At 39.6% G+C, this 28,000-nt stretch overlaps 3 protein-coding genes across 3 annotated transcripts; 1 reads left to right on the top strand and 2 right to left on the bottom strand.

Annotated features, from left to right (window-relative positions):
• Positions 1–41: 41 nt before the first annotated feature.
• LOC131369394 (4F2 cell-surface antigen heavy chain-like) lies at positions 42–10,389 on the bottom strand. Its single transcript, XM_058416018.1, has 8 exons — positions 9,077–10,389; positions 4,704–4,894; positions 4,342–4,515; positions 4,147–4,241; positions 3,885–4,036; positions 3,371–3,677; positions 3,241–3,294; positions 42–3,002 (listed from the first exon to the last, which is right to left on the bottom strand). Exons 1-8 carry the CDS (start codon positions 9,253–9,255, stop codon positions 2,619–2,621), a joined length of 1,536 nt encoding a protein of 511 aa, XP_058272001.1. The 5' UTR covers positions 9,256–10,389; the 3' UTR covers positions 42–2,618.
• Positions 10,390–17,176: 6,787 nt separating this feature from the next.
• banf1 (BAF nuclear assembly factor 1) lies at positions 17,177–21,251 on the top strand. The gene is made up of 3 exons (XM_058414705.1): positions 17,177–17,315; positions 18,891–19,036; positions 20,344–21,251. Exons 2-3 carry the CDS (start codon positions 18,911–18,913, stop codon positions 20,488–20,490), a joined length of 273 nt encoding a protein of 90 aa, XP_058270688.1. The 5' UTR covers positions 17,177–17,315; positions 18,891–18,910; the 3' UTR covers positions 20,491–21,251.
• A 2,000-nt stretch (positions 21,252–23,251) lies between these two features.
• gng3 (guanine nucleotide binding protein (G protein), gamma 3) lies at positions 23,252–27,808 on the bottom strand. The gene is made up of 3 exons (XM_058415914.1): positions 27,585–27,808; positions 26,466–26,565; positions 23,252–24,262 (listed from the first exon to the last, which is right to left on the bottom strand). The coding sequence occupies exons 2-3, from the start codon at positions 26,562–26,564 to the stop codon at positions 24,134–24,136; spliced, it is 228 nt and encodes a 75-aa protein (XP_058271897.1). The 5' UTR covers position 26,565; positions 27,585–27,808; the 3' UTR covers positions 23,252–24,133.
• Positions 27,809–28,000: the final 192 nt, after the last annotated feature.

Raw genomic sequence — 28,000 nt, 5'->3', positions numbered from 1 at the left:
TGGGCATATCAGGGCAGCAGAGTCCACCATACACTCCTTAATAAACTCTCCGTTAGAAAACGCTTTACTTTTTCTGGTGATTTTGTGAGATATGACATAACTTGTCTTGACAGCTGCATCTCTGTGTGTGGGAATTTTTGTAAAAAAGTTCTTGTCGGGTTTGTAGCGTGGCTAGCATAGCCTCCGACTCTTCATCAGACAAGTTCTTGTATTTCTCCTCGTGTTTGGTCACGTAGTGGCGATTCAGATTGTAATCTTTGAACACAGCGACCTGTGTAAGACAAACTAAGCACACGGCTTTACCTTTGATTTCTGTAAATAAATATTTTGCAGTCCATATCTTGTTGAAAATGCGGCATTTGTCATCAACTTTTTTCTTTTTTTAAACGGGAGCTGACATTTTTGGGGGTAGCTGACCAGCATAACGCACCAGCATCACCTGTTACTGTTCAGACACGCACGCACGTCCATACGGAAATAATAACACTCCAGGCTTTTCAAAAATAAAAGAAACACAGTTATATTGCGTGCACAGCATAAATACTTGTTCATTTATATTTATGACTGACTTAACGCAGGCTGGACAGGGACGTCCAAAGGGCCGGAATGTTAAATGTTATGAGATTTTTACATTTCAGTTAAAGAAAGTGGGGGCATTTTATTTGCAAACAACAACAACAACAAGGTTACAAATCATAGCAAGTGTCTCAGCATGCTCCTTCACCTAAATCAAGTTTAATTTCATTAAAAAAAAAGTGCATTTCTGCTGATGGCCAGAAGGAGGCAGTCCATCAATAGAAAATCTAGATTTTATAAAAGGCAGGATCAAGAGCTAGAGCCATGAACATTAGCTAGATTGTTTAAAATACTGTATTGCAGTGACAGTGACTGTGTAGCAGCTTGATATTTCACTGTCCTGGTAAAGAACACTAAATTCATTCATTCATTTTCTATACCCGCTTTATTCCTAATTAGGGTCATGGGGATCTGCTCGAGCCTATCCCAGGACACATTGGGCAAAAGGCAGTGGGACACCCTGGACAGGCACGGGGAGAACATGCAAACTCCACACAGAAAGGTCCCTGCCTGTTCGAACCCGGGATTCGAACCGTCTTGCTGTGAGTCAACAGCACTAACCACTAACCCACCATCCTGCCCTAATATGTAAATTATAATATATTATAATTCTGTACTACATCATAAATAATTACTTTATAGGCGTAATCTGGCCATATAAAACTACTGTTTGTCAGCATTTTGATCTTTGCATTAACTGCATAAATAAATAAATGATATAAAAATAAATAAAAAAAATTCTTCACATATTCTTTGCAATGCATACATTATTACTTTGTCTTTTGCTATATAGGCGCAGTTCTCTGTTGAGACACCTGATTGCCTGAGGGAAGACACTGACAAAGCTGACGAGCTCTCTTTCTTTATGGTAGATCCTCTATCTGGTTCTGGCTGAGGCTACAAAAGCCAGTAATTGCAAGGCACATTTTGAGAACCCCCTGACAAGTCTCTGGCCCTCAACAAATGGCGCTCTCTGCAACAGGCAGATTTACCACCCATCTGTATCCACAGAATGGGAGTGAAAAAAGAGCTGAGCCAATAAATTTGGTATAATCCTCTCTTCTTGCAAGGACACTGTGGAAAAACAAAGTGCATCGCTTTTAACAGCTTCTCAATATTATGTGGAGAAGCCAGTATTGAGTAAATTGTGTAGTACAGTATAGTTCATTATGTTCTTGCTGAAGATTATTGAGGAAGTTCATATTTGGGCCATCCATACTAATAGAAAAGAGATGATTCAGGTCTAACAGGCACACACACACCACCGTCACATTCAAACCATATGCTGCTCGAAGGCCATTCGATTGTCCTTCGGTAGTGGCAGCAGCAGTTGTGGTGTCTGAGGTTATTTTGTCTTTGAGACTGGCTTTTACAGCTGATTTGTCCCTATGGTACTGCATATGAAAATTAACGGCATTGACACCCATCGTACATAGCTTATATACTTTTTTTTTTTTTATATAAACATTGCCAATTTGTCCACGTTGACCAGCAACGGTCTGCAACGACGTCCTTCATTTTTATCTTCCACTTATCTTGTCAGTTTTGCTGGAAACTGCACTTTCCTATTTCTTTGCAAAATTTACTTTCTGCATTACTTCAAGCTTCAAGTTCAAGCGCTGTCCAAACATCTGGCATTACTGCAATTCTGCGCTGGACAGAGGCCAGTGTTTATCACACTACTGTACAAATTTTGTAATAGCAAGTATAAATATATAGGAATATAATATAATACTTTTATAACATAATGCTTTTCAGTGCCCAGTGGAAATCCTGTACATCATAAATATAATATTATTTTTTATTAATTATTATTATTATAATATTATTATATTATTATTAGATTTCATCATATAATTTTACCAATATATTGTGCTTAAAACTCAAAGTTTAATATTTGGACCTAAAGGACTACTGTGGAATCTCTGGGTTTATACTTTTGCCTTCATCAAGAGTTCGTTATTATCTATTTAAAAAAGATGAAAACTGATCGCACTGCACTGATAGGCTAGCTCGCACATCAGGGTATGAAGAGAGGCAGATCAAGTAAAGCACACATCATGCTTATTGCCTACCGTACATGCCTGTGGAAATTTAAGCAAAACAGCTTGTTGTGGCTCCAGGACTAACTGGGTCAAGTTCATGGACTGATCAGGGGCCACTTTTTCCTTGTTAGTATCAACAATAACTGTGGCTTTCTCAAGAAGCATTTCATGTTTCAGTTGCAGTGTGACTGGATCATTAGGAGACCAGTTGAATGCAGCTACGTAGCGTTCGCTTCGGTCCCATGCCCGCAAGAAAGCGAGAGTAGTAGCATCACTGTACAGAAGCACATAATCTCCATGCAGTAGGGAGCGTTCCTTCCCTCTCAGGCCACTCACAGTCTCGAAGAATGTGCAGAGAGATTTCCTCTGTTCTACCTCGGTCTGTAGAGCAGGAAAAAGAAAAGTTTAGGAAGAGTCAGACATGACGTGCTATTTTACTAGTCAGTCTAAAAAATGGCTTCAGGATAATGTTGGACTTTTAGTCAAGTCAGGTAAATACAGTAATGACATGGCAAACAAAATAAAGGACTGGAGCACATCCAAGTATTCACCTGCCCATTGAGCTAACCACTACATTTTACATCTGTCCACCCCTGGCTGGAATTCCTTCAGTATTTACCTTAGTCTCATTTGTGTCTGTCGTGTCCCAGATCATCACCGGAAAGACTGTATTCTAAATCAGAAATAAATAAAGTCAGTGAACGAAACCACATGTCACCATTCTAAATTCACACATCAGGTATTCTTACCCTATCCTTTAGTCCAATTTCATCACCATAGTTGAAGATGGGAGCACCAGGCAAGGTAAGCAGCAACAGCTGGTGCATCTTGATAGTCACAGACTCCACAATATTGGCCAAGTGTCCCTTGACACGGTGACCCAAGTTCCAAGCCAGTCGGGTCTGCTTCTGGGAGTAGAGATCCTGCACAACCTGACCAAACTCAGCACCAGATTTATATCTCAGGACGTTAGAAAGGAGCAAATCCACACCAGTGCCATTCAACAGCTTGTTCACCTCATCAGAAGATGTGGTCTTGGTAGCTCCAATTAAGACTCTTCAATCAGAACAAACAAACAAGTTCCAACAATCAGAAAAGGAAAAACAACAACTTCTATCATCAAAGCCTATTCACATTAAAATATTCACCCAAAACCTCAAGATTGGCACTGCTATAGTGCAATGGGTGTAACCATGAACAGTTCAGTGCTTGGTGGCCAAAGATCTTGGCAAAAGTGACTGTGATGTGGTGATTTATGCCTACCTTTTCTTCTTTACTTTCTTCTCCTCTTTAGTGTGATTACTGACAATCTCCCTTATGCTAGTCCAAAATGATGGTACAACAGTGTCAACACTATCAACACCATATAGCAGGATACCATCAACACCTTTAGTCAACCAGTAATCAGTGGCAACCTGAAGGAAAACATAAATAAAAGACCAGCCAAATTAACAAACACCATATCTGAATTTCGAGGAACAGTAAGAACAAATTGTTTATTTATGGCACAAGTGATCATTCCTACCTTGACTTTTTCTGCCACATTTGTCACCAATGTATTAGAGAACCACGGCTCAGATCCTTTGTAGTTAGGGGTCAGATCCAAAACCACAGAGATGCCTAAAGAAAAGGTAAAGGAGAGTCGCTGTAGTATATTATGCAGAAAAATATTCTAATGTAGAGCTGCACTTAATTGTTTAATAATGCACAAATAACTTACCCTTCTTGTGTGCTGTACTAATAACTGCCTCCAGATCAGTCAGATTGCCAACAGCAGGGGTAATCTCTGTCAAATTCAGGCTGTCAGGTTGATCAGCAGCAGACACATGAATAGGACCAACAATCAGACCCTTCACCTTCAGTTGTCCCAAAGAAGCAACCTTCACCACCAAACCTGAGGAACATATTTTAAAATTTATTAAACATTTTAGAAGAAGAGTGAAAGATCACTGCACGAGAACAGGAAACAACAGCACACATTTATAAGTATAGGACTACCCCCTCCACTCCCTACCCATTAATTCTGTTTAATACCCTACTATTAGTTTAGCTCTCATTTTTAATACTTGTACATTCCCTTACCTTTAAGGCCAGAAGGTCCAACAAATGCTTCAACATCTCCAATCTGGTACAGGGGTCCAAAATCCCACCAGTTCATCTCAGGAAGCGGCTTGCACCGAGGAGCCTGTACGATGATGGCAATGGCACAGGCCAGCATGCCAAGCCAACCGAGCCAGAAGAGGATGAGGAGCGCCCATCTGGCTCGCACCCAGCTAAAGAGAAAACAGTTTTAGCTAGATAAGTAAACGTTGTCACGAGAAACTTCAATGTTGGCTTGACAAAACCAGTCTAAAATACATCAGTTGACATAAAAACATATCAGTTGTTTGAAATGTGAAGGTAATGGGCAGTTTAAAAAAAAAAAAAAAAAAGAGACGGATAGATGGATAGGGTTTTTTTTAAGATGCAGTGTATTGTAGCTGAACAGGTAACAGGTATATAATGAATATGGGATTAAGGTGCACAGAATTGATTGGAGGAAGGGTTAAGAAATTACAGCTCTTTAATATGTGTTGCTGAACACGCTTCAGGAGGTAGGTGTGTCATTATCAAAGTCTAGAAACAAGAGAAGACTTCAAGAGAGCAAATACAGAGTGTTTACCACAAGGTGCAAACCATTCGTAACCACAGAAAGTATAGAAATGCCAGAATAGAAAAACCAGATTAGAGTTGCCAAAAACAAAATCTGAGGGAAAAAAACCCAACAAAAAATAGACCAGTTCTAAAGAAGCATTCAACATACACGTCACAAGAATATCCATTCTTCAAATCTCTTCAACAAGCTGAATGTTTTCATATGCAACTTGCATAAATTGCACTAGTTTTGTGATTCCAATTATTGTAGGTGTTGCTAGTGACTGATGATAGACAGACAGATAGTCCATGACAGAGTCCAGTGTCAGCATCTCCAATGCCAATGCTTGTAGAGTCACATAGATATATAGAAGGCAATGAAGGAGCAAAGCACCTCAGATAGACGTGAACTTGGTGTTTAAACCTGTTTTTGTTTTTTTAAAGTGGCCAAATTTCACTAAATAATTGTTCAACTTGGTAAATATCCTTTAATAAGTCCCAAGATCAAATAAGCTAAATACACAAACCCTCATTGTAACATAACTCTAGGAGATGTTTAAATGTAATTTTGACAAAATCAAAAAATGCATAAAACACAAAATGGCTGATGTGAAGATTCCCAGAGAGGAGCCTTAGCTTTCATGAAGGATAAGAAATTTAGTTGAAATATCTGCTTTGCAGCCAGAGTAATGGGGTTGTGTATGTTTTTCTTAATGGCATAGTAAACCCAAGTGGCCAAATTTCATGAAACTTGGTGCATAGCAACCCTGATAATACCAACATAGTGTACCAAGTTTGTAATCACTCCATCAGAGCATTCCTGAGATATGAAACACTTCCTGTTTTGGTGTCTTTAACATGGAAAATTCATTGGATGACAGCAGCCGTATCATTTGCCATAGCAAAAGTCTTTGAATAAACTGAGGTCAGAACCCTCTGTAGATGATATGTACACTATATTGCCAAAAGTATTCGCTCACCCATCCAAATAATCAGAATCAGGTGTTCCAATCACTTCCATGGCCACAGGTGTATAAAATCAAGCACCTAGGCATGCAGACTGTTTTTACAAACATTTGTGAAAGAATGGGTCGCTCTCAGGAGCTCAGTGAATTCCAGTGTGGAACTGTGATAGGATGCCACCTGTGCAACAAATCCAGTCGTGAAATTTCCTCGCTCCTAAATATTCCACAGCTGTATTATAAGAACGTGGAAGTGTTTGGGAATGACAGCAACTCAGCCACGAAGTGGTAGGCCACGTAAACTGACGGAGCGGGGTCAGCGGATGCTGAGGCGCATAGTGCGAAGAGGTCGCCAACTTTCTGCAGAGTCAATTGCTACAGACCTCCAAACTTCATGTGGCCTTCAGATTAGCTCAAGAACAGTGCGCAGAGAGCTTCATGGAATGGGTTTCCATGGCCGAGCAGCTGCATCCAAGCCATACATCACCAAGTGCAATGCAAAGCGTCGGATGCAGTGGTGTAAAGCACGCCGCCACTGGACTCTAGAGCAGTGGAGACGCGTTCTCTGGAGTGACGAATCGCGCTTCTCCATCTGGCAATCTGATGGACGAGTCTGGGTTTGGCGGTTGCCAGGAGAACGGTACTTGTCTGACTGCACTGTGCCAAGTGTAAAGTTTGGTGGAGGGGGGATTATGGTGTGGGGTTGTTTTTCAGGAGCTGGGCTTGGCCCCTTAGTTCCAGTGAAAGGAACTCTGAATGCTTCAGCATACCAAGACATTTTGGACAATTCCATGCTCCCAACTTTGTGGGAACAGTTTGGAGCTGGTCCCTTCCTCTTCCAACATGACTGTGCACCAGTGCACAAAGCAAGGTCCATAAAGACATGGATGACAGAGTCTGGTGTGGATGAACTTGACTGGCCTGCACAGAGTCCTGACCTCAACCCGATAGAACACCTTTGGGATGAATTAGAGCGGAGACTGAGAGCCAGGCCTTCTCGTCCAACATCAGTGTGTGACCTCACAAATGCGCTTCTGGAAGAATGGTCAAAAATTCCCATAAACACACTCCTAAACCTTGTGGACAGCCTTCCCAGAAGAGTTGAAGCTGTTATAGCTGTAAAGGGTGGACCGACATCATATTGAACCCTATGGATTAGGAATGGGATGTCACTTAAGTTCATATGCGAGTCAAGGCAGGTGAGCGAATACTTTTGGCAATATAGTGTACCAAGTGGTGGTGACAAACAACTATGTAGGACTTAGAGATGGGCGATATGTCCTATAAATTGAATCACCGATTTTTTAAAACAAAATTTGATTTTAAAACGATTATTTTTCTTTTAAAAAAAAAATTAATAAAAAACACTAGAGACTATATGATAGATTTTTTTTAATTTGAGCAAAAACAATATAACCAAACATATGAACTGCTAATTTGGACTAAAAGTGCAAAGTGCAAACTTACTTTTGCTAACAAGTTCTATTATTATTTTAGAAAATCAATAATCAATACAACAACATAAAAACCTTTTTTTGGATTAATAAAGTGCAAACTTTCACCAGTCTTTACAAATTATTCTAGCAAAATAAAGTAATAAAACATGAGGGATTTGTAAAGTGCAAACTGCAGACTTAATTTAAATCACTTTTTATAAAATAAATAGTTTTCACCTGAAGAAAAAAATCCCTGAAGAAGAACAATTTTGTAAAGCAGTTCATCACGCAACTTGCACGCTAAATAAAATCAAACAGGAGCCAGACAGCATTTTACATCCGTGTACATGGGCACAATCAGGGGCGAGTCTAGGATTTTCATTTAAGGGGGGCTCAGCCCCCAGTGAGGGTATAATAGTAAAAAATATAAAAAATAAAATAAAGGTTTGACTAACAGGGTAGGATGGTAAACGTATTGCAGCATTCCACTGTATTGCATAGATGTGTATAACATTTGAATACTGAACAAGCCAAATACGAGTCTTCCTGATCACACACACACGTCCTCTGATCCTCGCTCTGTGACCCCATGGTCTGCGGATTGAAGAACGCGCTGAAAGACGGGGAGGAGCCGAAAGTCTGCCGCTGTTTTTGTCACTAGGCCATTTTTTAACATTTCTACTCACCCCCCCTCAAAATTCTGTGATTCTCTATAAACTCTACACAAATTCATGATCGCTTCAGTCCCCTTTAAATTTCATATGATAACAGCGGCAGACTTCAACTCTTCCCTGTCTTTCAGCGCGTTCTTAAATCCGACTGAAGAAACCGCGCCTCTCTTGGAAACAAGCTCTTTGCGTCGCAGAACTATGGAAGCAGGGACTAATGGAAGGAAGTGGTAGCTCAGTGCTTAAGGTGTTGGACTACTGATTGGAAGGTTGTGAGTTTGATTCCCAGGCTCACCAAGTTGCCACTGCTAAGCCCTTGAGCAAGGCCCTAACCCTCAACTGCTCAGTTGTATAAATTAGATGAATGCAAGACCCTCTGGCGTCTGCCAAATGCTGGAAATGTAAATGATGGATTTCATTGAGAACAGTGACCACATTGTTTGCCCCAGCAAAAATATCACTTTTAGTGAGAACCCTACATAAATGATACAAAATTTGGTGGAGATAGGATCAATGGCTTAGGATATGTTCACAAAACTAATATGGCATACATACACGATGTGTACATACAAATCTCCATGACCCAAGGATTCAGCATAAAAAGATCACAACTCCAGGAAAAACAGTTCAAAAGTTATAAGCAAAAATGTATCTTGAAGTCTGGCCTGTTGGTGACACTGAACTGTATCAAAACCTATAAAGGACTATAAAGGAAATCTACTGGGTGGGAGAAAAAACTTTTATAACAAACATACCATGGTGTTCTGGAAACTTTAAACAGCTCCTCTTTAGACAGTCCAGTGAATTTGGATTCCTGCTCTTCAGGTTTCTTGACCTTCATGATGCCGTTTTTCACAGCCAAAGCAGAGCTGGCATCACCGTTTCCCGCAGACATGGGCTGCATCTTTGGGTCAGGCTCAGCGTCGTTGGACATTTTGACTGCCTTCTTTGAGGACAACCTACAAAGAAATTGCACAGTGGTTTACAGTGGTGGGCAGCATTGTGTGGGCGGCGTTCCAAACGGAGAAAAAAACCCAGGTCAGACATTTTGGCAAAAAAAAAAAAAAAAATCTAATGTAACAAACTATCAAGGATAAATGTATAGCTGCTAATTACACACGGCTCATTAAACTGTTAATTCAACCACATTTACATGCTTCAGATGCTGATGTTTATATACAGTAATTATATCTTTACAGAGGTGGACAGTAATGAAGTACATTTACTTGAGTACTGTACTTAAGTACACTTTTTGAGTATCTGTACTTTACTTGAGTATTATTTTTTCTGGATACTTTTTACTTTAACTTCAATACATTTGAAAGACAAATACTCTACTTTTACTCCACTACATTTCTATCAAGGTCATTGAGTAGAAAGTAGTTACATTAATCATAGGATGATTTTTTTCACTCTTGTAGCGTCACGTGTTGTAAAGTTCAGTGATTTTCCATAATTTTTTGAACTCAATTGCTCAGTTGCTGACAAAATGGACGAATATATGCTTTGTATATTATACACCACGTATAATGATAATGGTAATGATGTTAGTTAACACACAAAAACGTATGCTGTGTCCAAATTCTCATACTATGTGTCCTAAATAGTATTCAAAAATAGAATTAGTATGCCCCAAATCGTAGTATACTGAAAAGAGTATTCCAAAAATTCCTGGATGGTCTACTACTTCCGGTAGAAATTCAAAGTGCAGAACGATGCACACTCTAATGGGTAATATTGCCCACAATGCATTGCACACAGGAGGGAGGAGCCTGGACAATGGTGTAAATGCATATTAAAACGATGTAAATGAATTGTGGAAATATATATAACTCTTTGTTAAAGCAGTGTTGCTGTTGGGTGGTTGTACAGCTACAGTTGTGTAGCTGGGTTTTAAAGCAGGTTAGATTTTTTTTTTTCTGACCAGTCTTCATTTACAGACCATTTGATTGAAATGTGCATGAGTGGATACACATAGATGTGTACAGGTACATCTCAAAATTTAGAATATCATGAAAAAGGTCAATATTTTTTGTCACTCAGTTCAGAAAGTGAAACCTATATATTATATAGATTCATTACACATAGAGTGAAATATTTCAAGCCTTTATTTCTTGAAATTGTGATGATTATGGCTTACAGATAAGGAAAACCCAAAATTCTGTGTCTCAGAGAATTAGAATATTGTGAAAAGTTAAATATTGGAAAGTCATGGTGTCGCACCCTAATCAGCTAATTACCTCAAAACACCTGCAAAGGATTCCTGAGCTTTTAAATGGTCTCTCAGTCTGGGTCAGTAGGCTACACAATCATGGGGAAGACTGCTGACTTGAAAGTTGTCCAGAAGACAGTCAATGACACCCTCCACAAGGAGGGTAAGCCACAAAAGGTAATTGCTAAAGAAGCTGGTTGTTCACAGAGTGCTGTATCCAAGCATACTCAGAAAGTTGAGTGGAAGGAAAAAGTGTGGTAGGAGAAGGTGCACCAGCAAAAGTGGAATTCAAAATCCATTCAAGGATTCAAAATCCATTCAAGAATTTGGGGGAACTTCAGACGAATCCTAGACATGGCCTACAAATGTCGCATTCCTCGTGTCAGGCCACTCCTGCACCAGAGACAACGTCAGAAGCATCTTACCTGGGCTGTGGAGAAAAGGAACTGGACTGTTGCTCAGTGGTCCAAAGTCCTCTTTTCAGATGAAAGTAAGTTTTGCATTTCATTTGGAAATCAAGGTCCCAGAGTCTGGAGTAAGAGTGGAGAGGCACAGAATCCATGTTGCTTGAAGTCCAGTGTGAAGTTTCCACAGTCAGTGATGATTTGGGCTGCCATGTCATCTGCTGGTGTTGGTCCACTGTGTTTTCTGAAGTCCACAGTCAACGCAGACATCTACCAGGAAATCTTAGAGCACTTCATGCTTCCTTCTGCTGACAAGCTTTATGGAGATGCTGATTTCATTTTCCAGCAGGACTTGACACCTGCCCACACTGCTAAAGGTACCATAAGCTGGTTCAATGACCATGGTGTTACTGTGCTTGATTGGCCAGCAAACTCTCCTGACCTGAACCCCATAGAGAATCTATGGGGTATTGTCAAGAGGAAGATGAGAGACACCAGACCCAATAATGCAGATGACCTGAAGGCCGCTATCAAAGCAACCTGGGCTTCCATTACACCTGAGCAGTGCTACAGGCTGATTGCCTCCATGCCACGCCACATTGATGCAAAAGGAGGCGCAACCAAGTATTGAGTGCATAGAAACGAACATAAATGTCAGACTTCTGAAAAGTCTCTTTGAAATATCCTTTTTTTTTATTGATCTTATGTAATATTCTAATTTTCTGAGACACAGAATTTTGGGTTTTCCTTATCTGTAAGCCATAATCATCACAATTTCAAGAAATAAAGGCTTGAAATATTTCACTCTGTGTGATGAATCTATATAATATATGGGTTTCACTTTCTGAACTGAGTGACAAAATATTTACCTTTTTCATATTCTAATTTTTTGAGATGTACCTGTACTTTTTTGTTGGGGGTGGCAGGAGTGTTAAATTAAAAATGAAAATGATTATACCTGTCTTTTGTCAATTCAGTTGTTTAATTTCTATAGGTTTTGTAACATTCTAAAAGCTCTTAATTCCACAGATACTACAAACTGGTCAGTATATTCACTAGGTTGCTACAAGAGGTACTGTAAGTATTGCATACAACAATAATAAAACAATTACTTTTGATACTTAAGTACTTTTAAAAACAAGTACTTCTGTACTTTTACTTAAGTAAAAATCTCTTTACATCTTTTACTTGTAATGGAGTAATGTTTGACCAGTAGTATTTATTTGTACTTTCACTCAAGTAAGGAAGTTGTGTACTTCGTCCACCTCTGTATAAAACTTATATAAATATTATAGTGAATCGTATAGTATACTTTTTAAAAACAAGTAGTTTTACTTAAGTAAAAATCTCTTTACATCTTTTACTTGTAATGGAGTAATGTTTGACCAGTAGTATTTGTACTTTCACTCAAGTAAGGAAGCTGTGTACTTCGTCCACCTCTGTATCTTTAGAACAATCAGGTCGACAAAAAGCTCAAAAATCGAATCGGGCCGGTTCCGCCCTATGAAACACATCGTGCACTGAAACCATTACAAAACAACCCTAAGATTAAAATCACGAACAATATTATTGAACAGTATAATGACATCGTAGACATTTCAAGCGAAGGTGCGTACTTGTTAAAAGATTATTTTCAGTTAGAATGATTGTTAAAGTAAGCGTTGAGAGAGTTGCGGTTTATATGTTGAAAAAGAAACGAGAAAGAAAAAGAAAAGAAAGCTAAAGCTGCTGCTCCTTCTTTTTCTTCTTCTTCGTTTTTGGCGAATAACTCGTTAAGAATGAAAAGCCCCGCCCATACTGAATGCATGTAGAACTGTAAGGGAGTGGTTCAGCCCAGTGGTCAGTCGTCTGCCTAACAGCACCGCCCCCCGGGGGGTTGAGCCTTGTACAATTCGCAGGCTTCGTCGTCTTCTTCCTCTTCTTCTTGTTATTTATTGGCGAATAATTCCTCAGGAAGTGAAGTAAGCTTACATAGGTGATGAGTCTGAAATTTGAGAAGAGGATATTTTGGTGGATGTTCCGTATTCCTTCCAATCTATGGCGCGCTCCACTCAGTTCACGTGCTCATTCAGCTCCTCTAACATTCCCAATTAGCTCTTCATGCCCCAGATTGGCTAGAATACTCCCATCCACACATTATACTCTAGATCCTAAACCTGAGTCTCATATATATATATATATATATATATATATATATATATATATATATATATATATATATATATATATATATATAAATTTAATCGGTCATATATATTTATTTAATCTGTGCTCTGTATACCTGTCTATTCTTTAAATCTTTTCCTAGAATATCTTGAAAGATAGACACTCTTCCGTTAATAAATCTTCCCTGTCTGATTTTGCATGAGCTATGCTAATTAAAGCTCAAGAAGACTCTGAACATATTACCACTTTATTTGGTCTGACTTGTAATCCTGTTATTATAGCTGTTAACTCTGCAGTGTATACTGATAAATCATCTGGCAATTTCAGACTAATTCATACTTTAAATTTTGGAATATATATATACCTATTCCAATCTTTTGACAAACAGGTTCCTTAGTTCCATCCGTAAATATTTGTAATGTTGAATAAAATGTATTATTTAGCATAGCGTTAACCTCCTTTCCAGTGTATCCACCTTTGGGCTTGTCTATTAGGCTCAAATCTACAAGTGGTTCGGGGACTCTCCATGGTGGGGCAACAGTGAGTGGTACATTAGGACAGAAGGTCTTATTATCCATGCCATACTCCTTGGCCCATACACTATTCTTCCATCCAAAGCTGCATCCTCCATCATATGAATATTCCCAACACTTTCTCAGTATTTTACGAGTGAGAGGAGTACTTACTGACTGTTAGAGATTCACCGAATATGTCATTGCCAGTTTTGTCCTTCTAAGCTCAAGAGGCATCTCGCCCATTTCTACACCAATTGCATCTACAGGGGATGTTTTAATTGCTCCACAACATATTCTTAATGCTCTGGATTGTATGTTATCTAGTTTTTTCAGTAAAGTTTTGGTTGCTGACCCATATACAATACATCCATAGTCAAAGCAGGAGCGAATCAGTGCTTGATACATACATAACAGTACACTATGACTAGCTCCCCAATTGTGATGAGCAACCGCACGCATGCAATTCATGATCACTTTACATTTTGATTCAATTTTACTTATATGCAGTTTCCATGTTCCATTTTTCATCAAACCATAACCCAAGGTATTTAAAAACAGGTACTATTTCCAATATTTGATCATACAGCTTCAAATCTAAATGTTTGATCTTCTTATTCTTAGTGAATAACATATACTTTGTTTTTGACACTGAAAACTTTAAACCCCAGTCCAGGGACCACTCCTCCACTTTTTTAATTGACTCCTGTATGCCTTTAACTACATTTTTAATATTGCGTCCTCTCTCCATCATCTGCATAAAGTGCTAATCCTATTCTTGTTTTCCTTATTTTATCAAAAACATCGTTAATCATTAAATTAAACAATATTGGACTAATTGCACTTCCCTGTGGAGTTCCATTTAGAATGTTATAAGGATCTGATGTTTCTTCTCCAATTTTAACCTGAAAGGTACGCTCCGATAAGAAGTCTAAGACCCAATTATAGTCTTTCCCACCTATACCTAATTTATTCAGTTTAATTAGCAAACCTTCTCTCCACAAAGTGTCATAAGCCTTTTCTATGTCAAAGAATACTGCAGCCATGTACTCTTTCATTACATAGGCTTCTTTTTAACTTTTAATAGTACCAAAGCATCTACTGTAGATCTACTTTTCCTAAATCCACTCTGAAAAGTTGATAACATTTCCCAAAATGTAATTCAGTCATCTGACAATCATTTTTTTCCATGACTTTACATAGTGTAGAGCGATGAGAGCGATGGGTCTATAGCTGCTAGGTTTTGTTATGTCTTTCCCAGGCTTAGCTAGAGGAAGCACAACTGCATTCTTCCATTGCTTAGGAAGGATGCCCTCATTCCATATACAATTATACAATTCCAATAATGCTTCTAGTGCTTTATAACTTATCATATCTTTACCTGGTGTTGTATTCGTTGAGTTATTAATGGCTAATTTCAAAGTAACTAAACTCTTCATCCAATATACTATTAAAATCTTGCTTTTTCTTACAGGTATTTCCATATATATTCATAATTTGTTGTCGTCTTTTTAAGAATGCATCATCTAAGTTTTCTAGGCTTTGGCAAAAGTCTGAGCCAGCACTGTGACCTTATCTTTATTTGTAATGGCTACCTTCCCACCTTCCCCCATCACAGGTACAGTATATTCCTAAAGCTGTCAATCCCATTCATCTTCTTTATCATGCGCCAGACTGTATTTATTTCAGTTTCCCTTCCTAACGTGTTACAGAAGTTTTGCCATGCTGTCTTCTTTGTATTTTTGATAACCTTTTTAACCTAAGCTCTTTTCTTTGGATAATTTGTGACTGCTTCTGGGGTGAGTGTTCTTTTTAAAAATGTAAATGATTTATTCCTTTCTCTAATTGCTTTCGAGCATTCCTCTGACCACCATGGTACATTCTTTCTTTTACTTGTACCACTTACTAGCGGGGTAGATTGTGAAATTGCAAGATAAATGCCATTCACTATTTTATTTTACCTATCATCAACACTGCCCTCTACTGGCAGATTTTCGAATTGTTCTCACCATATAATTTGAAACTTTTCCCAGTCCGGCACCTTTTTGAATGCCTACTGATAATTCTACTATTCTAATTACCCCCTGTATACCCATTACTTCTATACATATGCTCTCTGCATTGCTTTCAGTATTTACACACCTGTATATCACATTTTCTTTTACGAATGTAGCACAGCCTCCACCTCTACCATTATTTCTATCTTTCCTTATTACTTCGTACCCATTCAGCTTAAAGTCCACTGACTTATGTAACCATGTTTCTTGTACACAAATTATATCAGGAGATTTACTCATATCTGCAATGTATTTTTAAACTCCTGCCCATTAGTGATCAAGCTTCTGGCATTCCAATGAAGTAATAGGAAAGACATGATGTTATGTATCACTACACTGAGATGTATCATAGCTTGTTATGTTTCCTTCTGTTTTTCCTTCGTTAGGTTTTAATATCTTATGGATTTGCTCCACTGATATACCAGTGCAATTCAAGAATTTGTTTGCACATTCTACCACAATTTTAATTTTGTCTGATCTTCTTTCCACCTGCGCAGTGCCATTAACTACTGCACAGATGAACGCTACAAAATCAGTTTTGCTCATGTTAATACTATCTGTTGAGTCATTTTTTGGCAAGTTCAGCTGTTTCATTGACTCAATCGCCTGGGAAGTTTGTGCCTGATCCCTTTGGATTCTTATTTCTGTCTTTTGCTTCGTTCTACGAGCCGCTTCTGCACATGTTAAATTCTGACTGGACTTTACCTTTTGGATCTCCCGAGCCTGCTGTTGCACTGGACATCCTGCATAAGCAGCGCTGTGCTCTCCCCCACAATTGCAGCATTTCATCATCAGTACCACATGACTGATGAAACCTATCTTACTGGTAAATTATTGTCTTTAAAGTGTATCAACACAGAGAGACTCACATTTTTTACTATCTTTCCACGTCATCAGTCTTTTGGCCGAATCAGCCTTGCCTCCAATCAAGTTTTCTCTCTTCCTCATATTCTGCACAGCTTATCTTACCACCAGCCAGTGATTTTAGTTTTAGTATCTTTGCTCTCTGAGTTTCATCCTTACACTTTATCAAAACTCTCCCATTGTTCAGACATGTTGCCCCGTTCACTATTCCTATTTCTTTTTCAGTCGCTCTTGATAGTTCAACAGGAGGCATATATTGTTCTGCTTGCTTGACAAATGTGATCATGATTTTTATATCTTTTCCCTCATTACTTGTTACCATCCTTTGTCCTGTCTCCCTATTTTTATTTGAAGACATTTGTTCACATTCAGACTCATCACCCATGTTATTTCCTTTTTTTTCTTCTTCTTCTTCTTTCTTTTATTATATCTTACTTCACGGAATTCCATTTCTTGATTATCTGAAAAGCAAACAGCTCAGCTTTGCTTGATGGTTTGTGACCATCCATCTTCCTCTGTTGTTGCAGAGGTTTTCAATAGGGTTCAAATCTGGAGATTGGGCAGTGGTCTCTAATTTTTTTTTTCCCCAGAGCTTTATGATGTAAACTCATGCAGTTCTGAAGCTGACCAGCAGAAGGCAAAACCCATCTCCAGAATACAAGACCTGGACCGGAAGTAGAATTGTTTGAAGGCGGGATCAGGAAGTTGAGTTTTGAACCCTTGCTAACTAGAGTAGCTACAGCTCGGTGATTTCAGCAGGTTGAACTTTCACTGGCTCGGTAAATGAACATATTCCTTTCATTCTCTCTTTTTTTTTTCCTCTTAAGAATAAAGAAATGGTATTATTCGTGGAGCGGAGAAAATAATTCGCTTTTACAGGCTAATAAATCAAGGCTGGTGTTATGGAACACTTCTCTGCATGTGTGCTAGTTAGCGTGATGTGTGCACTAGCTTCATGGGAACAGACTGCTTGTAGAAAATACTGAATTATTCACTTTAGTCCTTTTTAATAACGGGTATTTCTCAAGGACTATGTGTTCTGTCATAGTTTAGTACATTTCAGCTTTCCGAACCGTTACGGAGTTAAGACGGTTTATTTTGGCCATTAGCTGCCAGGGTTAGCTCGCGTTCACATTCCTAACACAAGGTTTCGCTTTCATTAATCCGCTTTAATGGATGCCTGTGGCGGTGAATCGGGACTATTTACTTTAAACACATTAAATGTGAAACGTGATAAGTGTTTCAAGTCATCACGTACAATAATAACTCGCTTTTCAAGACAGATAACATGGAGGGAGGGGGGGGAAGCAAATATTGTGTTTCTATTATTATTACGTCATAGAAATCGTAAACGCGGATAGAGAAATATATTGTTTTTCACAATCATCATAGTTACATATTTGGACCTCAAGAACCTGCTGTGGTATCAGTATCTTAATGTTTTTATTCTTTGTGAATGATTGAGGTGTTTATCATCCATTAGAAAAGATGAGAATTGATCACACAATCCTCCTCTGAGTTGTCCGTCCATCCGTCCATCCATCCATTTTCTATACCCGATTTATTCCTAATTAGGGTCATTTCATTTCATTATTTCATTTCATTTCAGGGGTCTCCTGGAGCCTATCCCAGCACACATTGGGCAAAAGGCAGGGGTACACCCTGGACAGGTCGCCAGTCCATCACAGGGCCACACATATAGACAGACACTCACACTCACTTCTATGGGCAATTTAGATAGGCCCCTGTCTGTTCGAACCCAGGACCTTCTTGCTTTGAGGCAACATTGCTAACCACTAAGCCACCATGCTACATCCTCCGAGTTGTAAATATTAATATTTCCCTGATCAGCCATAACATTAAAACCAACTGTCCCTAGTATTATGTGGGTCGCTCTTTTGACCTGTCGAGGCATGGACTCCACAAGACCTTTGAAAATGTTTTTTTTTAATTTTTTATCTGGCACTTAGACACTAAGGCTACGTTTTTACACTAACCCGGATATAGCGTCTCTGCGTCCATGTAATCGCGTTCGATCGTTTCCCAAAAGTTGGTCATCCACACTGAAACGTCTGATGACGCCTACATCCCTGTACTGTGCATCATTTTAACAAAATAATCAGTGTTCTTCATTTCACCTACCAGTGGTTGTTATGGCTGATTTGCTTTCGAGTCGAGTTTACAGCATGTCATCTGTTTTTTATTTTTTAATATCAGCTCCTGTTTTGTCTTTGTGAGGCAGTTCACTTGGAAGACAAACTGTGTACTCCTCCTAATGCCATTAACCAGGAGCAAGGAGTAGACGCGCTATGTAGCTACGTTAGTTATGTTATATTTTTCTCCTGTCTTTTCAGGAAACGCACCGACTCCAGCAATGTCATCAACATCACAGAAACACAAGGAATTTGTGGCTGAGCCTATGGGCGAGAAGCCGGTGATGACGCTCGCTGGAATCGGAGAAGTGCTTGGAAAGAGACTGGAAGAAAAAGGCTTTGATAAAGTGAGCACAAATGTAGTTTAATCACTTAAAGAAAATGTATTTGGTTTCATTCTCTCTTAAGTGTCTATAACACAGGGTCTGTCTTATCCACAAAGGGCCGGTGTGGGGGCAGGTTTTCATTCCATCTGAGCAGAAGCCACACCTGAGTCTACTGAAAGCCAAGATGAGTTGATAAAACAGGTGGAATCAGTTGTAGCTCCTGCTTGATTGGGAATGAAAACCTGCACACACACCGGCCTCTTTGCGGATGAGATTGGACACCCCTGCTTTAATATCTGTTATGTATGTATAGACCACACATGAAACTATATGCCGATCAGCCATAATATTAAAACCGCCTGCTGTTTAACAGGTGTACAGGTAATGAGAGGATCAACATTATTCGTGTCACCAGTCAGTAGGTTTAATGTTATGGCTGATTGGTGAATTGTATAACAGAAGAACATGCGTAAATAGATAAGAATCAGCATCAGTAGGCACACAAGTGGTTCTGGAAATCTCACAGTCTAACCTTCACAGCAATCGGTAATTTAATAAACAAGTGCATGAATATAAACCTGTCATTTATACTATAACCAGCACTACTGTCCACGCTGCTGTTGTATCTGCACATCATGTGCTACTGCATTAAAGCTGTGTATCCAGTTTGTTGGAATTATCATGAGTTATACACTATATTACCAAAAGTTTTGGGACACCCCTCCCACCATGTGGGCCAGGTCAAAACTGGGACATCTTCCTTTACATGCACATGAATGTAATATGAAGTTGACCTGCACTTTGCAGCGATAACAGCTTCAACTCTTCTGGGATGGCTTTCCACAAATTTTAGGAGTGTGTTTATGGGGAAGTTTTGACCATTTCTCTAGAAGCGCTTTTGTGAGGTGAGGCGCTGATGTTGTGATGACTGGCTCGCAGTCTCCTCTAATTCATGCCAAAGACGTTATATCAGGTTGAGGTCAGGACTCTGTGCAGGCCAGTCAAGTTCCTCCACACCAAACTCACTCATCCATGTCTTTATGGACCTTGCTTTGTGCACTGGTGTGCATGTTGGAACAGGAAGGGGTCATCCCCAAACTGTTCCCACAAAGTTGAGAGCATGAAATTGTCCAAAATGTCTTGGTATGAAGCTGAAGCATTAAGAGTTCCTTACACTGGAACTAAGGGGCCGAGCCCAACCCCTCAAAAACAACACCTGAATTCAATGATATGGAGGGGTGTCCCAAAACTTTTGGCAATATAGTGTAGATGTGAGTAGAGAAGAACTAACAATGCTTTGTTGCTTTCGCTTTCTGTTCTCCTCACAGGCGTATGTTGTTCTCGGCCAGTTCCTGGTGCTGAAGAAAGACGAAGAGCTGTTTCGCGAGTGGTTAAAGGATACCTGTGGGGCGAACTCCAAACAGCAAGGCGACTGTTATAGCTGCCTCCGGGAATGGTGTGACTCCTTCCTGTAATTAGGGGTGGGTTTTTTTTGTTGTTGTTGTTGTTGTTTTGTTTTTATTTCCTTTTTTTTCTTCTTTTTTTTTTAAACTTTGTGCCCCTTTACAAAGGTCATCAGTAGTCAGCAGAACGCCTTTTAGCACTATACTGCGAGTAGGATTTTCACACAGGCATGAGGATCATATTGCCTTATGTGTTTTTTAATGTATATGAGCAACACAGATTATTTTTGCCAACATTTTATTGTTTTATAAAGTCTAATCACCAAACACAGAAGCTGTTAGTCAAATGCTAAAGGCAAACATGTAGCCGTTTCAATTTCAGTACTCCCGGTGCTGACTGTATTGTGCATGTCAAAGCTGCGCTCTCTCCATCGGTTTCTTTACGGAACAGGACGCATCATTTTATGACCTCATACTGACCTGATGTTGAAGTTCCTTTTTCATTTCTACATGTTTTAATTAAAAATGCTACCTTTGTATCTCCTCATTAACATGCTGGAGAAAATAAACGTGGTTCATCTGAACAACTCGTGCATTTTTTTATGTCCCAGTGCTCTTTCATTCAAACAGAAATGCCTTAATAAAGAAGGAAGTCGATCAGTATGGGTCTTCTCAGACAGGTTTCAAAGTGGTTTACTCTTTACTCAAATGTTTTACTTCTGAAAACACTGACAAGCGTTTACTGTGAAAGAGAGAAATGGAAGGAATATCTTTTTTTTTTTTTTTCCATCTCCTGTAATGCATTTCTCTTTTAAATAAAATTATACCACGAACCACTGAAGTAGATTGTATGGTGTATGACAATTTGGTACAGTTCATCCTTCCTTTTTTTAACTTCTGCTGCTTCATTTTAACAAAAAAGTGATGTCACAACCTTTAAATTAGCATTTACATACAGTACACACAGGTTGTAAATACACCGATCAGGCCTAACGTTCTGAGCAGTGAGAGGTGAAGTGAATAACGCTGATGATCTCCTCATCATAGCACCTGTTAGTGGGTGGGATATATTAGGCAGCAGGTAAACATTTTGTCCTCAAAGTTGATGTTAGATGCAGGGAAAATGGACAAGTTTAAGGATTTGAGCGAGTTTGATGCAGGGCCAAATTGTGATGGCTAGACCACTGGATCAGAGCATCTCCAAAACTGCAGGTCTTGTGGGGTGTTCCCGGTCTGCAGTGGTCAGTATCTATCAAAAGTGTCCTTTAAGTATCTGCTGCTACCATCTTGGTGCCAGATACCACAGCACACCTTCAGGGATCTAGTGTAGTCCATGCCTCGAAAGGTCAGGGCTGGTTTGGCAGCAAAAGGGGGACCAGCACAATATTAGGCATGTGGTCATAATGTTTTGCATGGTCAGTGTATGTCTACTACAGTGTATTGGAGTTGAATTTAAATAATGATTATAAACACCGATTCAGGCTTTCTAGAATTTTAGGGTATTTACCTCCAAATCTGGTGAACGGTGTAGTAATTATAGCTCTTCTTATATCTGATAACCCTCATCTTCAGGGGTCTAAAGTAATTGGACAAACTGATATTAATATATATTAAAGTTTTATTCAAGAAAGAGAAGTTTTCCATGCTTGGTGGTTTCCAGCTCTTTGAAATCTCACCTTCTTAGTGTTAACATTGTGATTTTTGTCTGTAGCCATGACTATAATATGTTGTTTTTGGACATTTTGGCTGATTTCTGTTCAAGATCGGTTCTTTTACTTTAGCTAACTACACCAAACTTGAGCCCCAGTGGCCTAATGGATAAGGCAGTGCCCTCCTAATTCAGGGATTGTGGGTTCTGGGGTGTGCTATGAGCAGAGTGGCGCAGCGGAAGGGTGCTGGGCCCATAACCCAGTGGTCGATGGATCGAAACCATCCTCTGCTAAGAGCAGCTTTCTTAAATTGCCCCCTGGGGATAAATAATATTTTTTGAATTGAATTTGAAACCGATCAGCTATAACATTATGACCACCTGCCTAATATTGTGTTGGTCCTGCCAAAACAGCCCTGACCTGTCAGGACATGGACTCCACTAGATCCCCTAGGTGTGCTGTGGTATCTGGCGCCAAGATGTTAGCAGCAGGTCCTGTAAGGGCTCACTCCATGGGCCCCACCTTGCAACTTGCAGGATTTAAAGGATACTTTTGATAGATGCTAACCACTGCAGACCAGGAACACCCCACAAGAGCTGCAGTTTTGGAGATCCAGTGGTCTAGCCATCACAATTTTGGCTCAAATCCTTACACTTGTCCATTTTTCCTGCTTCTAACACATCAACTTTGAGGACAAAATGTTCACTTGCTGCCTAATATATCCCACCCACTAACAGGTGCCATGATGAGGAGATCATCAGTGTTAATCACTTCACCTGGCACTGATCATAATGTTATGCCTGATCAGTGTATCTTAAGACACTCTCCTGTCTCCATCAGCTGAAAGGAAAAACTTCTACATTGTCATACATTGTAATCGAAAAGAACTAGCCAGTCACTGTATGATTTATATCAGTCGATTGGGCTCACATTTGCACATATTTGCACTTGTGTGTAAAACTATGTTAAGTTCTTGGTTCTTAGCTCTGTGTTGTGTTATGTAGCTCTGGACAGCATCAGGTTCCTGAAGGGTTTCATTTGAACCAACTATAAGCTTAAAATGACATTCAAAGCCCCTTGACTTGACTTAACCGGTTTATGCATTAAATAAAGAATGAACCACTCCCATAGGTGTTAATCATCCAGAATGAGCACTCACTTACAAGACATACAAGAACACGAACTGTCTTGGTGATATTTTTATTTTTCAGTTTTTCATTTTGTCTGCAGTATTTTTGTAAAACCTCATATGGGATCACAAGGGATTTTTTTTCCATTTACAGTTGTTTGGGCTCTTAAACAAGTGAACTTTTTTGTTTTATTTTACAGCTAACAGTCATCTCTTATTCCGAATTTGTGAGATCGCTGATAGCTTTTTTGTAAACCCCTTTTTTTTCAGATGATTTTTAAGTGTAATTATTGTGTAGATCAGTGCATCCAATTTGGCCAATTCCCCAAAAAAAAACGAACAAAAAAAAAAAAATCAACCTCTCGTACCCTTTACCAAAAAATCTACACGCATACAGAGCCACTTAAAAAGAAGATTTAAAAAACCCAAAACATACAGAATTTATAAATCGCGATCATTGTATACCGTCTGGGGGATAAAAGCAATATACATGTTACTTAAATGCGCAGTAGTCGAAAGAGTTGAAATAATAAAACATCCAACCGCAAAACTTGTTTCATTTTCATTTGGTTAGAAAAATCATGTGCTTGCATATGTGCATGTAGTATGTATGTGTTCACCATATACACCAATTAATATAGTTATAGTTGCGTCTTTACTCTCTATCTAATGCACACCTGCCTAATAAAAGTGAGACTAGGCGTCTCTCACGGAACACGAAAAACAGCGTAGCACAAAAATGTCCTCACACGTTATGGATGTTTAGCCTTGACCACAGTCGAATGATCGAATTCCAGAACCAGAGATTTAAAACTCACATTTTTGGTGTTGTGTTCATGTGTGTGTGTGTGTGTGTGTGTGTGTGTGTGTGTGTGTGATGAGCATACACAAATCAATCATCTAAATGAGGCTAATTCGATTCTTGCTGATTTCCTGCTCAGAGGAGAGCACAGAAGAACTTTTTCTCCCTGAAGGGGTTCTCTGAGGTGGGCACAGGGGTGATGAGGGGGTCCTCGCAGGCGTGGGCATCGCAATAAGCCATCAAGTCTGCAGCTGCCTTCGATACCTGAGGGAGCAGGAGCAGACCTGTTTATTCATACAGTGCTCGATTTAACCTAAATTTCCTAATCTCTAGGACAGTGTTTTTCATACCAGTCTTCATCTTCAGTATTCTGATTGCTTAGGTCAGGAGGTTTGTGAGCTGGGAGAAAAACAAAATCATCTCCTGATGACTGGGAGAGACTGCTTTATGATGCTGTATATGCTTGAGGTTCTTTGGATAGGTAAAGATTCTAAGCTCAAGTCTAATTAGAAATTATTCTAATTGAAACCCTCTGTGAAAGGGAAACAGAAGCTTTAGTAAAAAGTGGAAGTCAAGTGACCAGTGGAAGTCAAGTATTTCCGGAAGTTGCCTGAGTCTTCTGTGGTCTCTCGACAAGAGCAGGAGGAAAGCTGACCCAAAGTAGGAAGACACACACTGTTGTTCCTTTGTCAATGACATGTTATTCGATTTTACTATTAGAAATACGATACATATCATTAATAAATAATGAGAGATTTATTTTGTCTTCAACCTCAAAAGTCCCACCATAAGGGTTCCATATTAACCCTTTTCCAAAGAACTACTTAAGAGTGATTTGGGGTTGAGTCAAACATCCATCACTTGCAGCATTAGCCAGGTTTCTTCATGCTTTTAACTACAACGAGCTTAAACATTTGCCTGTGATTCAGCGTAAATATAAATAGTTTACTGTTTATTACTATTTACTTGGAAGATTTTAAAGCTAGGATAGCAACAGACCTTAAATCTGAGGGTCCAGGGTTCGAGTCCCTGTTTGGGCGGAAGTGACAGTTTATGGGCAGTGGTGGCTCAAGTGGTTAAGGCACTGGGTCCTTGATTGGTAGATCAGGGTTCAAGCCCCAGTGCTGCCACTACTGGCAAACTTAACCCTTTCTGGTCCAGGGGTGCTGTATCATAGCTGCCCCTGTGCTCTGACCCCAACTTCCTCAGCAGTGATATGTGAAGAGAAGAATTCCTCTGTGCTGTAAAATGTATAAAGGCTTCTTCTTCTTCTTAAAATCATAAATCATGGCATTTAATAGAACACAATGAATCGGTTTAGTGCGATGTAACAGGAACAACAAACTAAATTTGGACATCTCCAGTATTAATTTTAATATTAATGCTAACAGATTTCTATTTATGGGTAGTGTTTAAATAATGACAACAACAAAAAGTCTGTTTTTAATACAAATCTAAAACAAGTACGCATCTTAAATTGCGTAGTTTCCGATTTGCAATGTGGCTCATGATGACAATCATGCTTACGGGAAAAAGGTCTTAAAAAAGAAGCCCATGTGCTTCATATACATATTTAACATTCTGTGATAGAGAAGAACTGTCCATTTTACTGGTCAGCATGGAAACCTGATGTTCGGTGATGTTTCAGCTGAGACTTGCCATCTAGCGGATGTTGCCTTTAATCTGCCAGGTGTGCATAATTAGGTAAACAGCTGATCATGTGAACAATGTCTCTCAGGTTGCTGATGCACACACACACACAGAGTCATGTGTCAGCCATGAACCAAGTGTGCTTCTCCTTTCTTCTAGAATTAGATTTCTTTTCCTTCCTTCCTTTTCGCTCTTCTTTCTCTGAGGAAGCCAGTAAAGGATGCAAGGAAAGGAAATCTGCATATCAGTGATCACATGCTGAATTATCATTAATGAAAACCTTAGTGCACACTTTTATGGTGATGTTTTATCTTAAACAACATTCTACTCCTCACTTGACTTCTCTGTTTTTACTACAAGACATTTACATTTTGTATTTTGCAGTTTCCTCCCACTGTCCAGGTAGGCAAATTGGCTACTATAAACTCTACGAGTGTGTGTCTGTATGGTGCCGGTCAATGGAGCGAGTTTTCCTGGGATAGTCTTCAGAGGACTCGGAAAGAGGACTTCAATCGGTTTCCGGGTCACTTGCTGGACGCATCGAGGAACCAAAGAGGCATCACTAAGAGCTTTGAAAAGCGCAGTATGCCTTACAGCTCCAAAATTAAACAAATGAGTTTAAACAGCAAGCATGTTAATATATAAGGCTAGGCAAATTCATGCACATAAGTTCTTTCTGACCTGCGTCGTCAGAAGGGACGGTAGAATTAGGCCACATTAATTAACCTGATTCCAGATTTGTGAGTATGTGTAATACTAATTAGGCTGCGAGTCTAGGAGTGGAGAAAAAGGTTGAAAAACAATCCCCTTCTCTCACCTTGATCCGACAGAAACTGGCTTCGATCTTGAGCTGTTCCACCAGCTTCCTTGCCTGACCGACACTCATGGTGCTGTTCACAGGGGTGTCTCCTTTCATCCTGCCGTATACAGACATCCACACGTTGGCAAAAAAAACCAGCACTAAGACTAATAACCACACAAGTTAGGAATAATTGTTATGAATGCACATGAAATGATATCAACTGTAGATGTCTTAATTTCCACAGGGACACACTTCAGTGAATCCCCATTGCTTCATTAATGATTATACACAGTGATGATGTTTACAGGAATCAGGAAGAGAGAGAGAAGCCCATCCTCTCCTTCACCACTTACTCTCCCGTTCTCTTCGCTCGTCCTTCCCTCAAGAGACTAACCCCCGCTAGTGTCATTTACTACTTCCTTTCTAAAAGCAGCCTGCCCTGGAAAACCTAAACCTCACCTTGATAAGTGGACAGTGTGAACGCAGTAGACCACACGATACTGTAGATCAGATCAATTCGCCGGTAATTGTTCATTCAGATCTAGTGCTTTAGCTTAGCTATTTGTGCCTAGATTTTCCATTTTTATTTCTAGCTAAACTAATATAAACTCTTTTGTTTTGCTCACCAATCAGTAAGGATATACTAGCATCTTGGTATAGTCACATTATATATTTTCTCTAGTCATACGCCGAGTTGTATTAACCACCATCAGAATGCCGAATGCTGGATATTCATATTCATAGACTAATAAACAGTTACATCATATTTCTGCACCGTATTTCTGAGAAACTGCCGAAAAAAATAAAAACCCACAGATTGGTTTCCAGTCCATGTATCATGAATTGGCTGCAGGTAATAAACTGGGCCAGACGAGTACATGGCCATAATGGCCACTCGTACATTAACTGATTCCGAATCTAATCTCTTTTTAATAAACTAACTGAATGAAATCTCAATCGACATCATATAACAAGAGCACACGTGTAAAAAACAATAGAGTGAATTCCGAAGAAGATGCAGAGCAAAATAAGGATGGATGAAGGAGGAGATGGGAGGGGGAAAAAAAGATCTGTTTCACCCAGTATAGGGCCTTCTAAATTTTCTCCCCCATCTCCCCATCTCCTCCGTCCTACCCTTGTTGTGTTCCTCTTCTGGTGCTCGCCCTCCTCTTCTCTCCTTATTCCTTTTTTCCCTCCGTGTGTGTTTTGTCTCTCGGTGCAGCCGGACCCCACCCTCACCGACAGTATGGATGCTTCCCGGTTCTGTCCAGTCCAGTGCACTGCAATTCTGCTACACTGAGCACTAGGCTCTTGATGGATGCAGTAAAAAACGCCCCTCTGCAGTGAGTGGAACGAGCCAGGAAGAGCCTGGGGGGCTCTACTATTCTGCGGGTTGGTCTATACCATTTCTGCTCCAATTAGGTAGGACGAGGGGGAGGTGATGTGTGTCTGGATGGAAATACACAGCACGGAGGGAAGGCGTATATAAACGATAGGCATGTTATATTCGCCATTAAACTGCAAGAGCTATTATGTGTTTGGTGTGTGTA

Source organism: Hemibagrus wyckioides, linkage group LG18 (assembly GCF_019097595.1).
Source record: "Hemibagrus wyckioides isolate EC202008001 linkage group LG18, SWU_Hwy_1.0, whole genome shotgun sequence".
Taxonomy (NCBI): domain Eukaryota; kingdom Metazoa; phylum Chordata; class Actinopteri; order Siluriformes; family Bagridae; genus Hemibagrus; species Hemibagrus wyckioides.
Note: the sequence above shows the minus strand (reverse complement) of the source record. Positions and strands in the feature narration are given on the sequence as shown.

Bases quoted from the DNA above. Each gene is read 5' to 3' on its own strand.
- LOC131369394 (XM_058416018.1), bottom strand. From the start codon at position 9,255: ATGTCCAACGACGCTGAGCCTGACCCAAAGATGCAGCCCATGTCTGCG. The intron at 4,516-4,703 runs GTAAGGGAATGT...TATGTTCCTCAG, and splicing joins TGGACCTTCTGGCCTTAAAG to GTTTGGTGGTGAAGGTTGCT. The intron at 3,003-3,240 runs GTAAATACTGAA...CCTGCTCTACAG, and splicing joins CAGACACAAATGAGACTAAG to ACCGAGGTAGAACAGAGGAA.
- banf1 (XM_058414705.1), top strand. From the start codon at position 18,911: ATGTCATCAACATCACAGAAACACAAGGAATTTGTGGCTGAGCCTATG. The intron at 19,037-20,343 runs GTGAGCACAAAT...TTCTCCTCACAG, and splicing joins AAGAAAAAGGCTTTGATAAA to GCGTATGTTGTTCTCGGCCA.
- gng3 (XM_058415914.1), bottom strand. From the start codon at position 26,564: ATGAAAGGAGACACCCCTGTGAACAGCACCATGAGTGTCGGTCAGGCA. The intron at 24,263-26,465 runs GTGAGAGAAGGG...CTGCTCCCTCAG, and splicing joins CCAGTTTCTGTCGGATCAAG to GTATCGAAGGCAGCTGCAGA.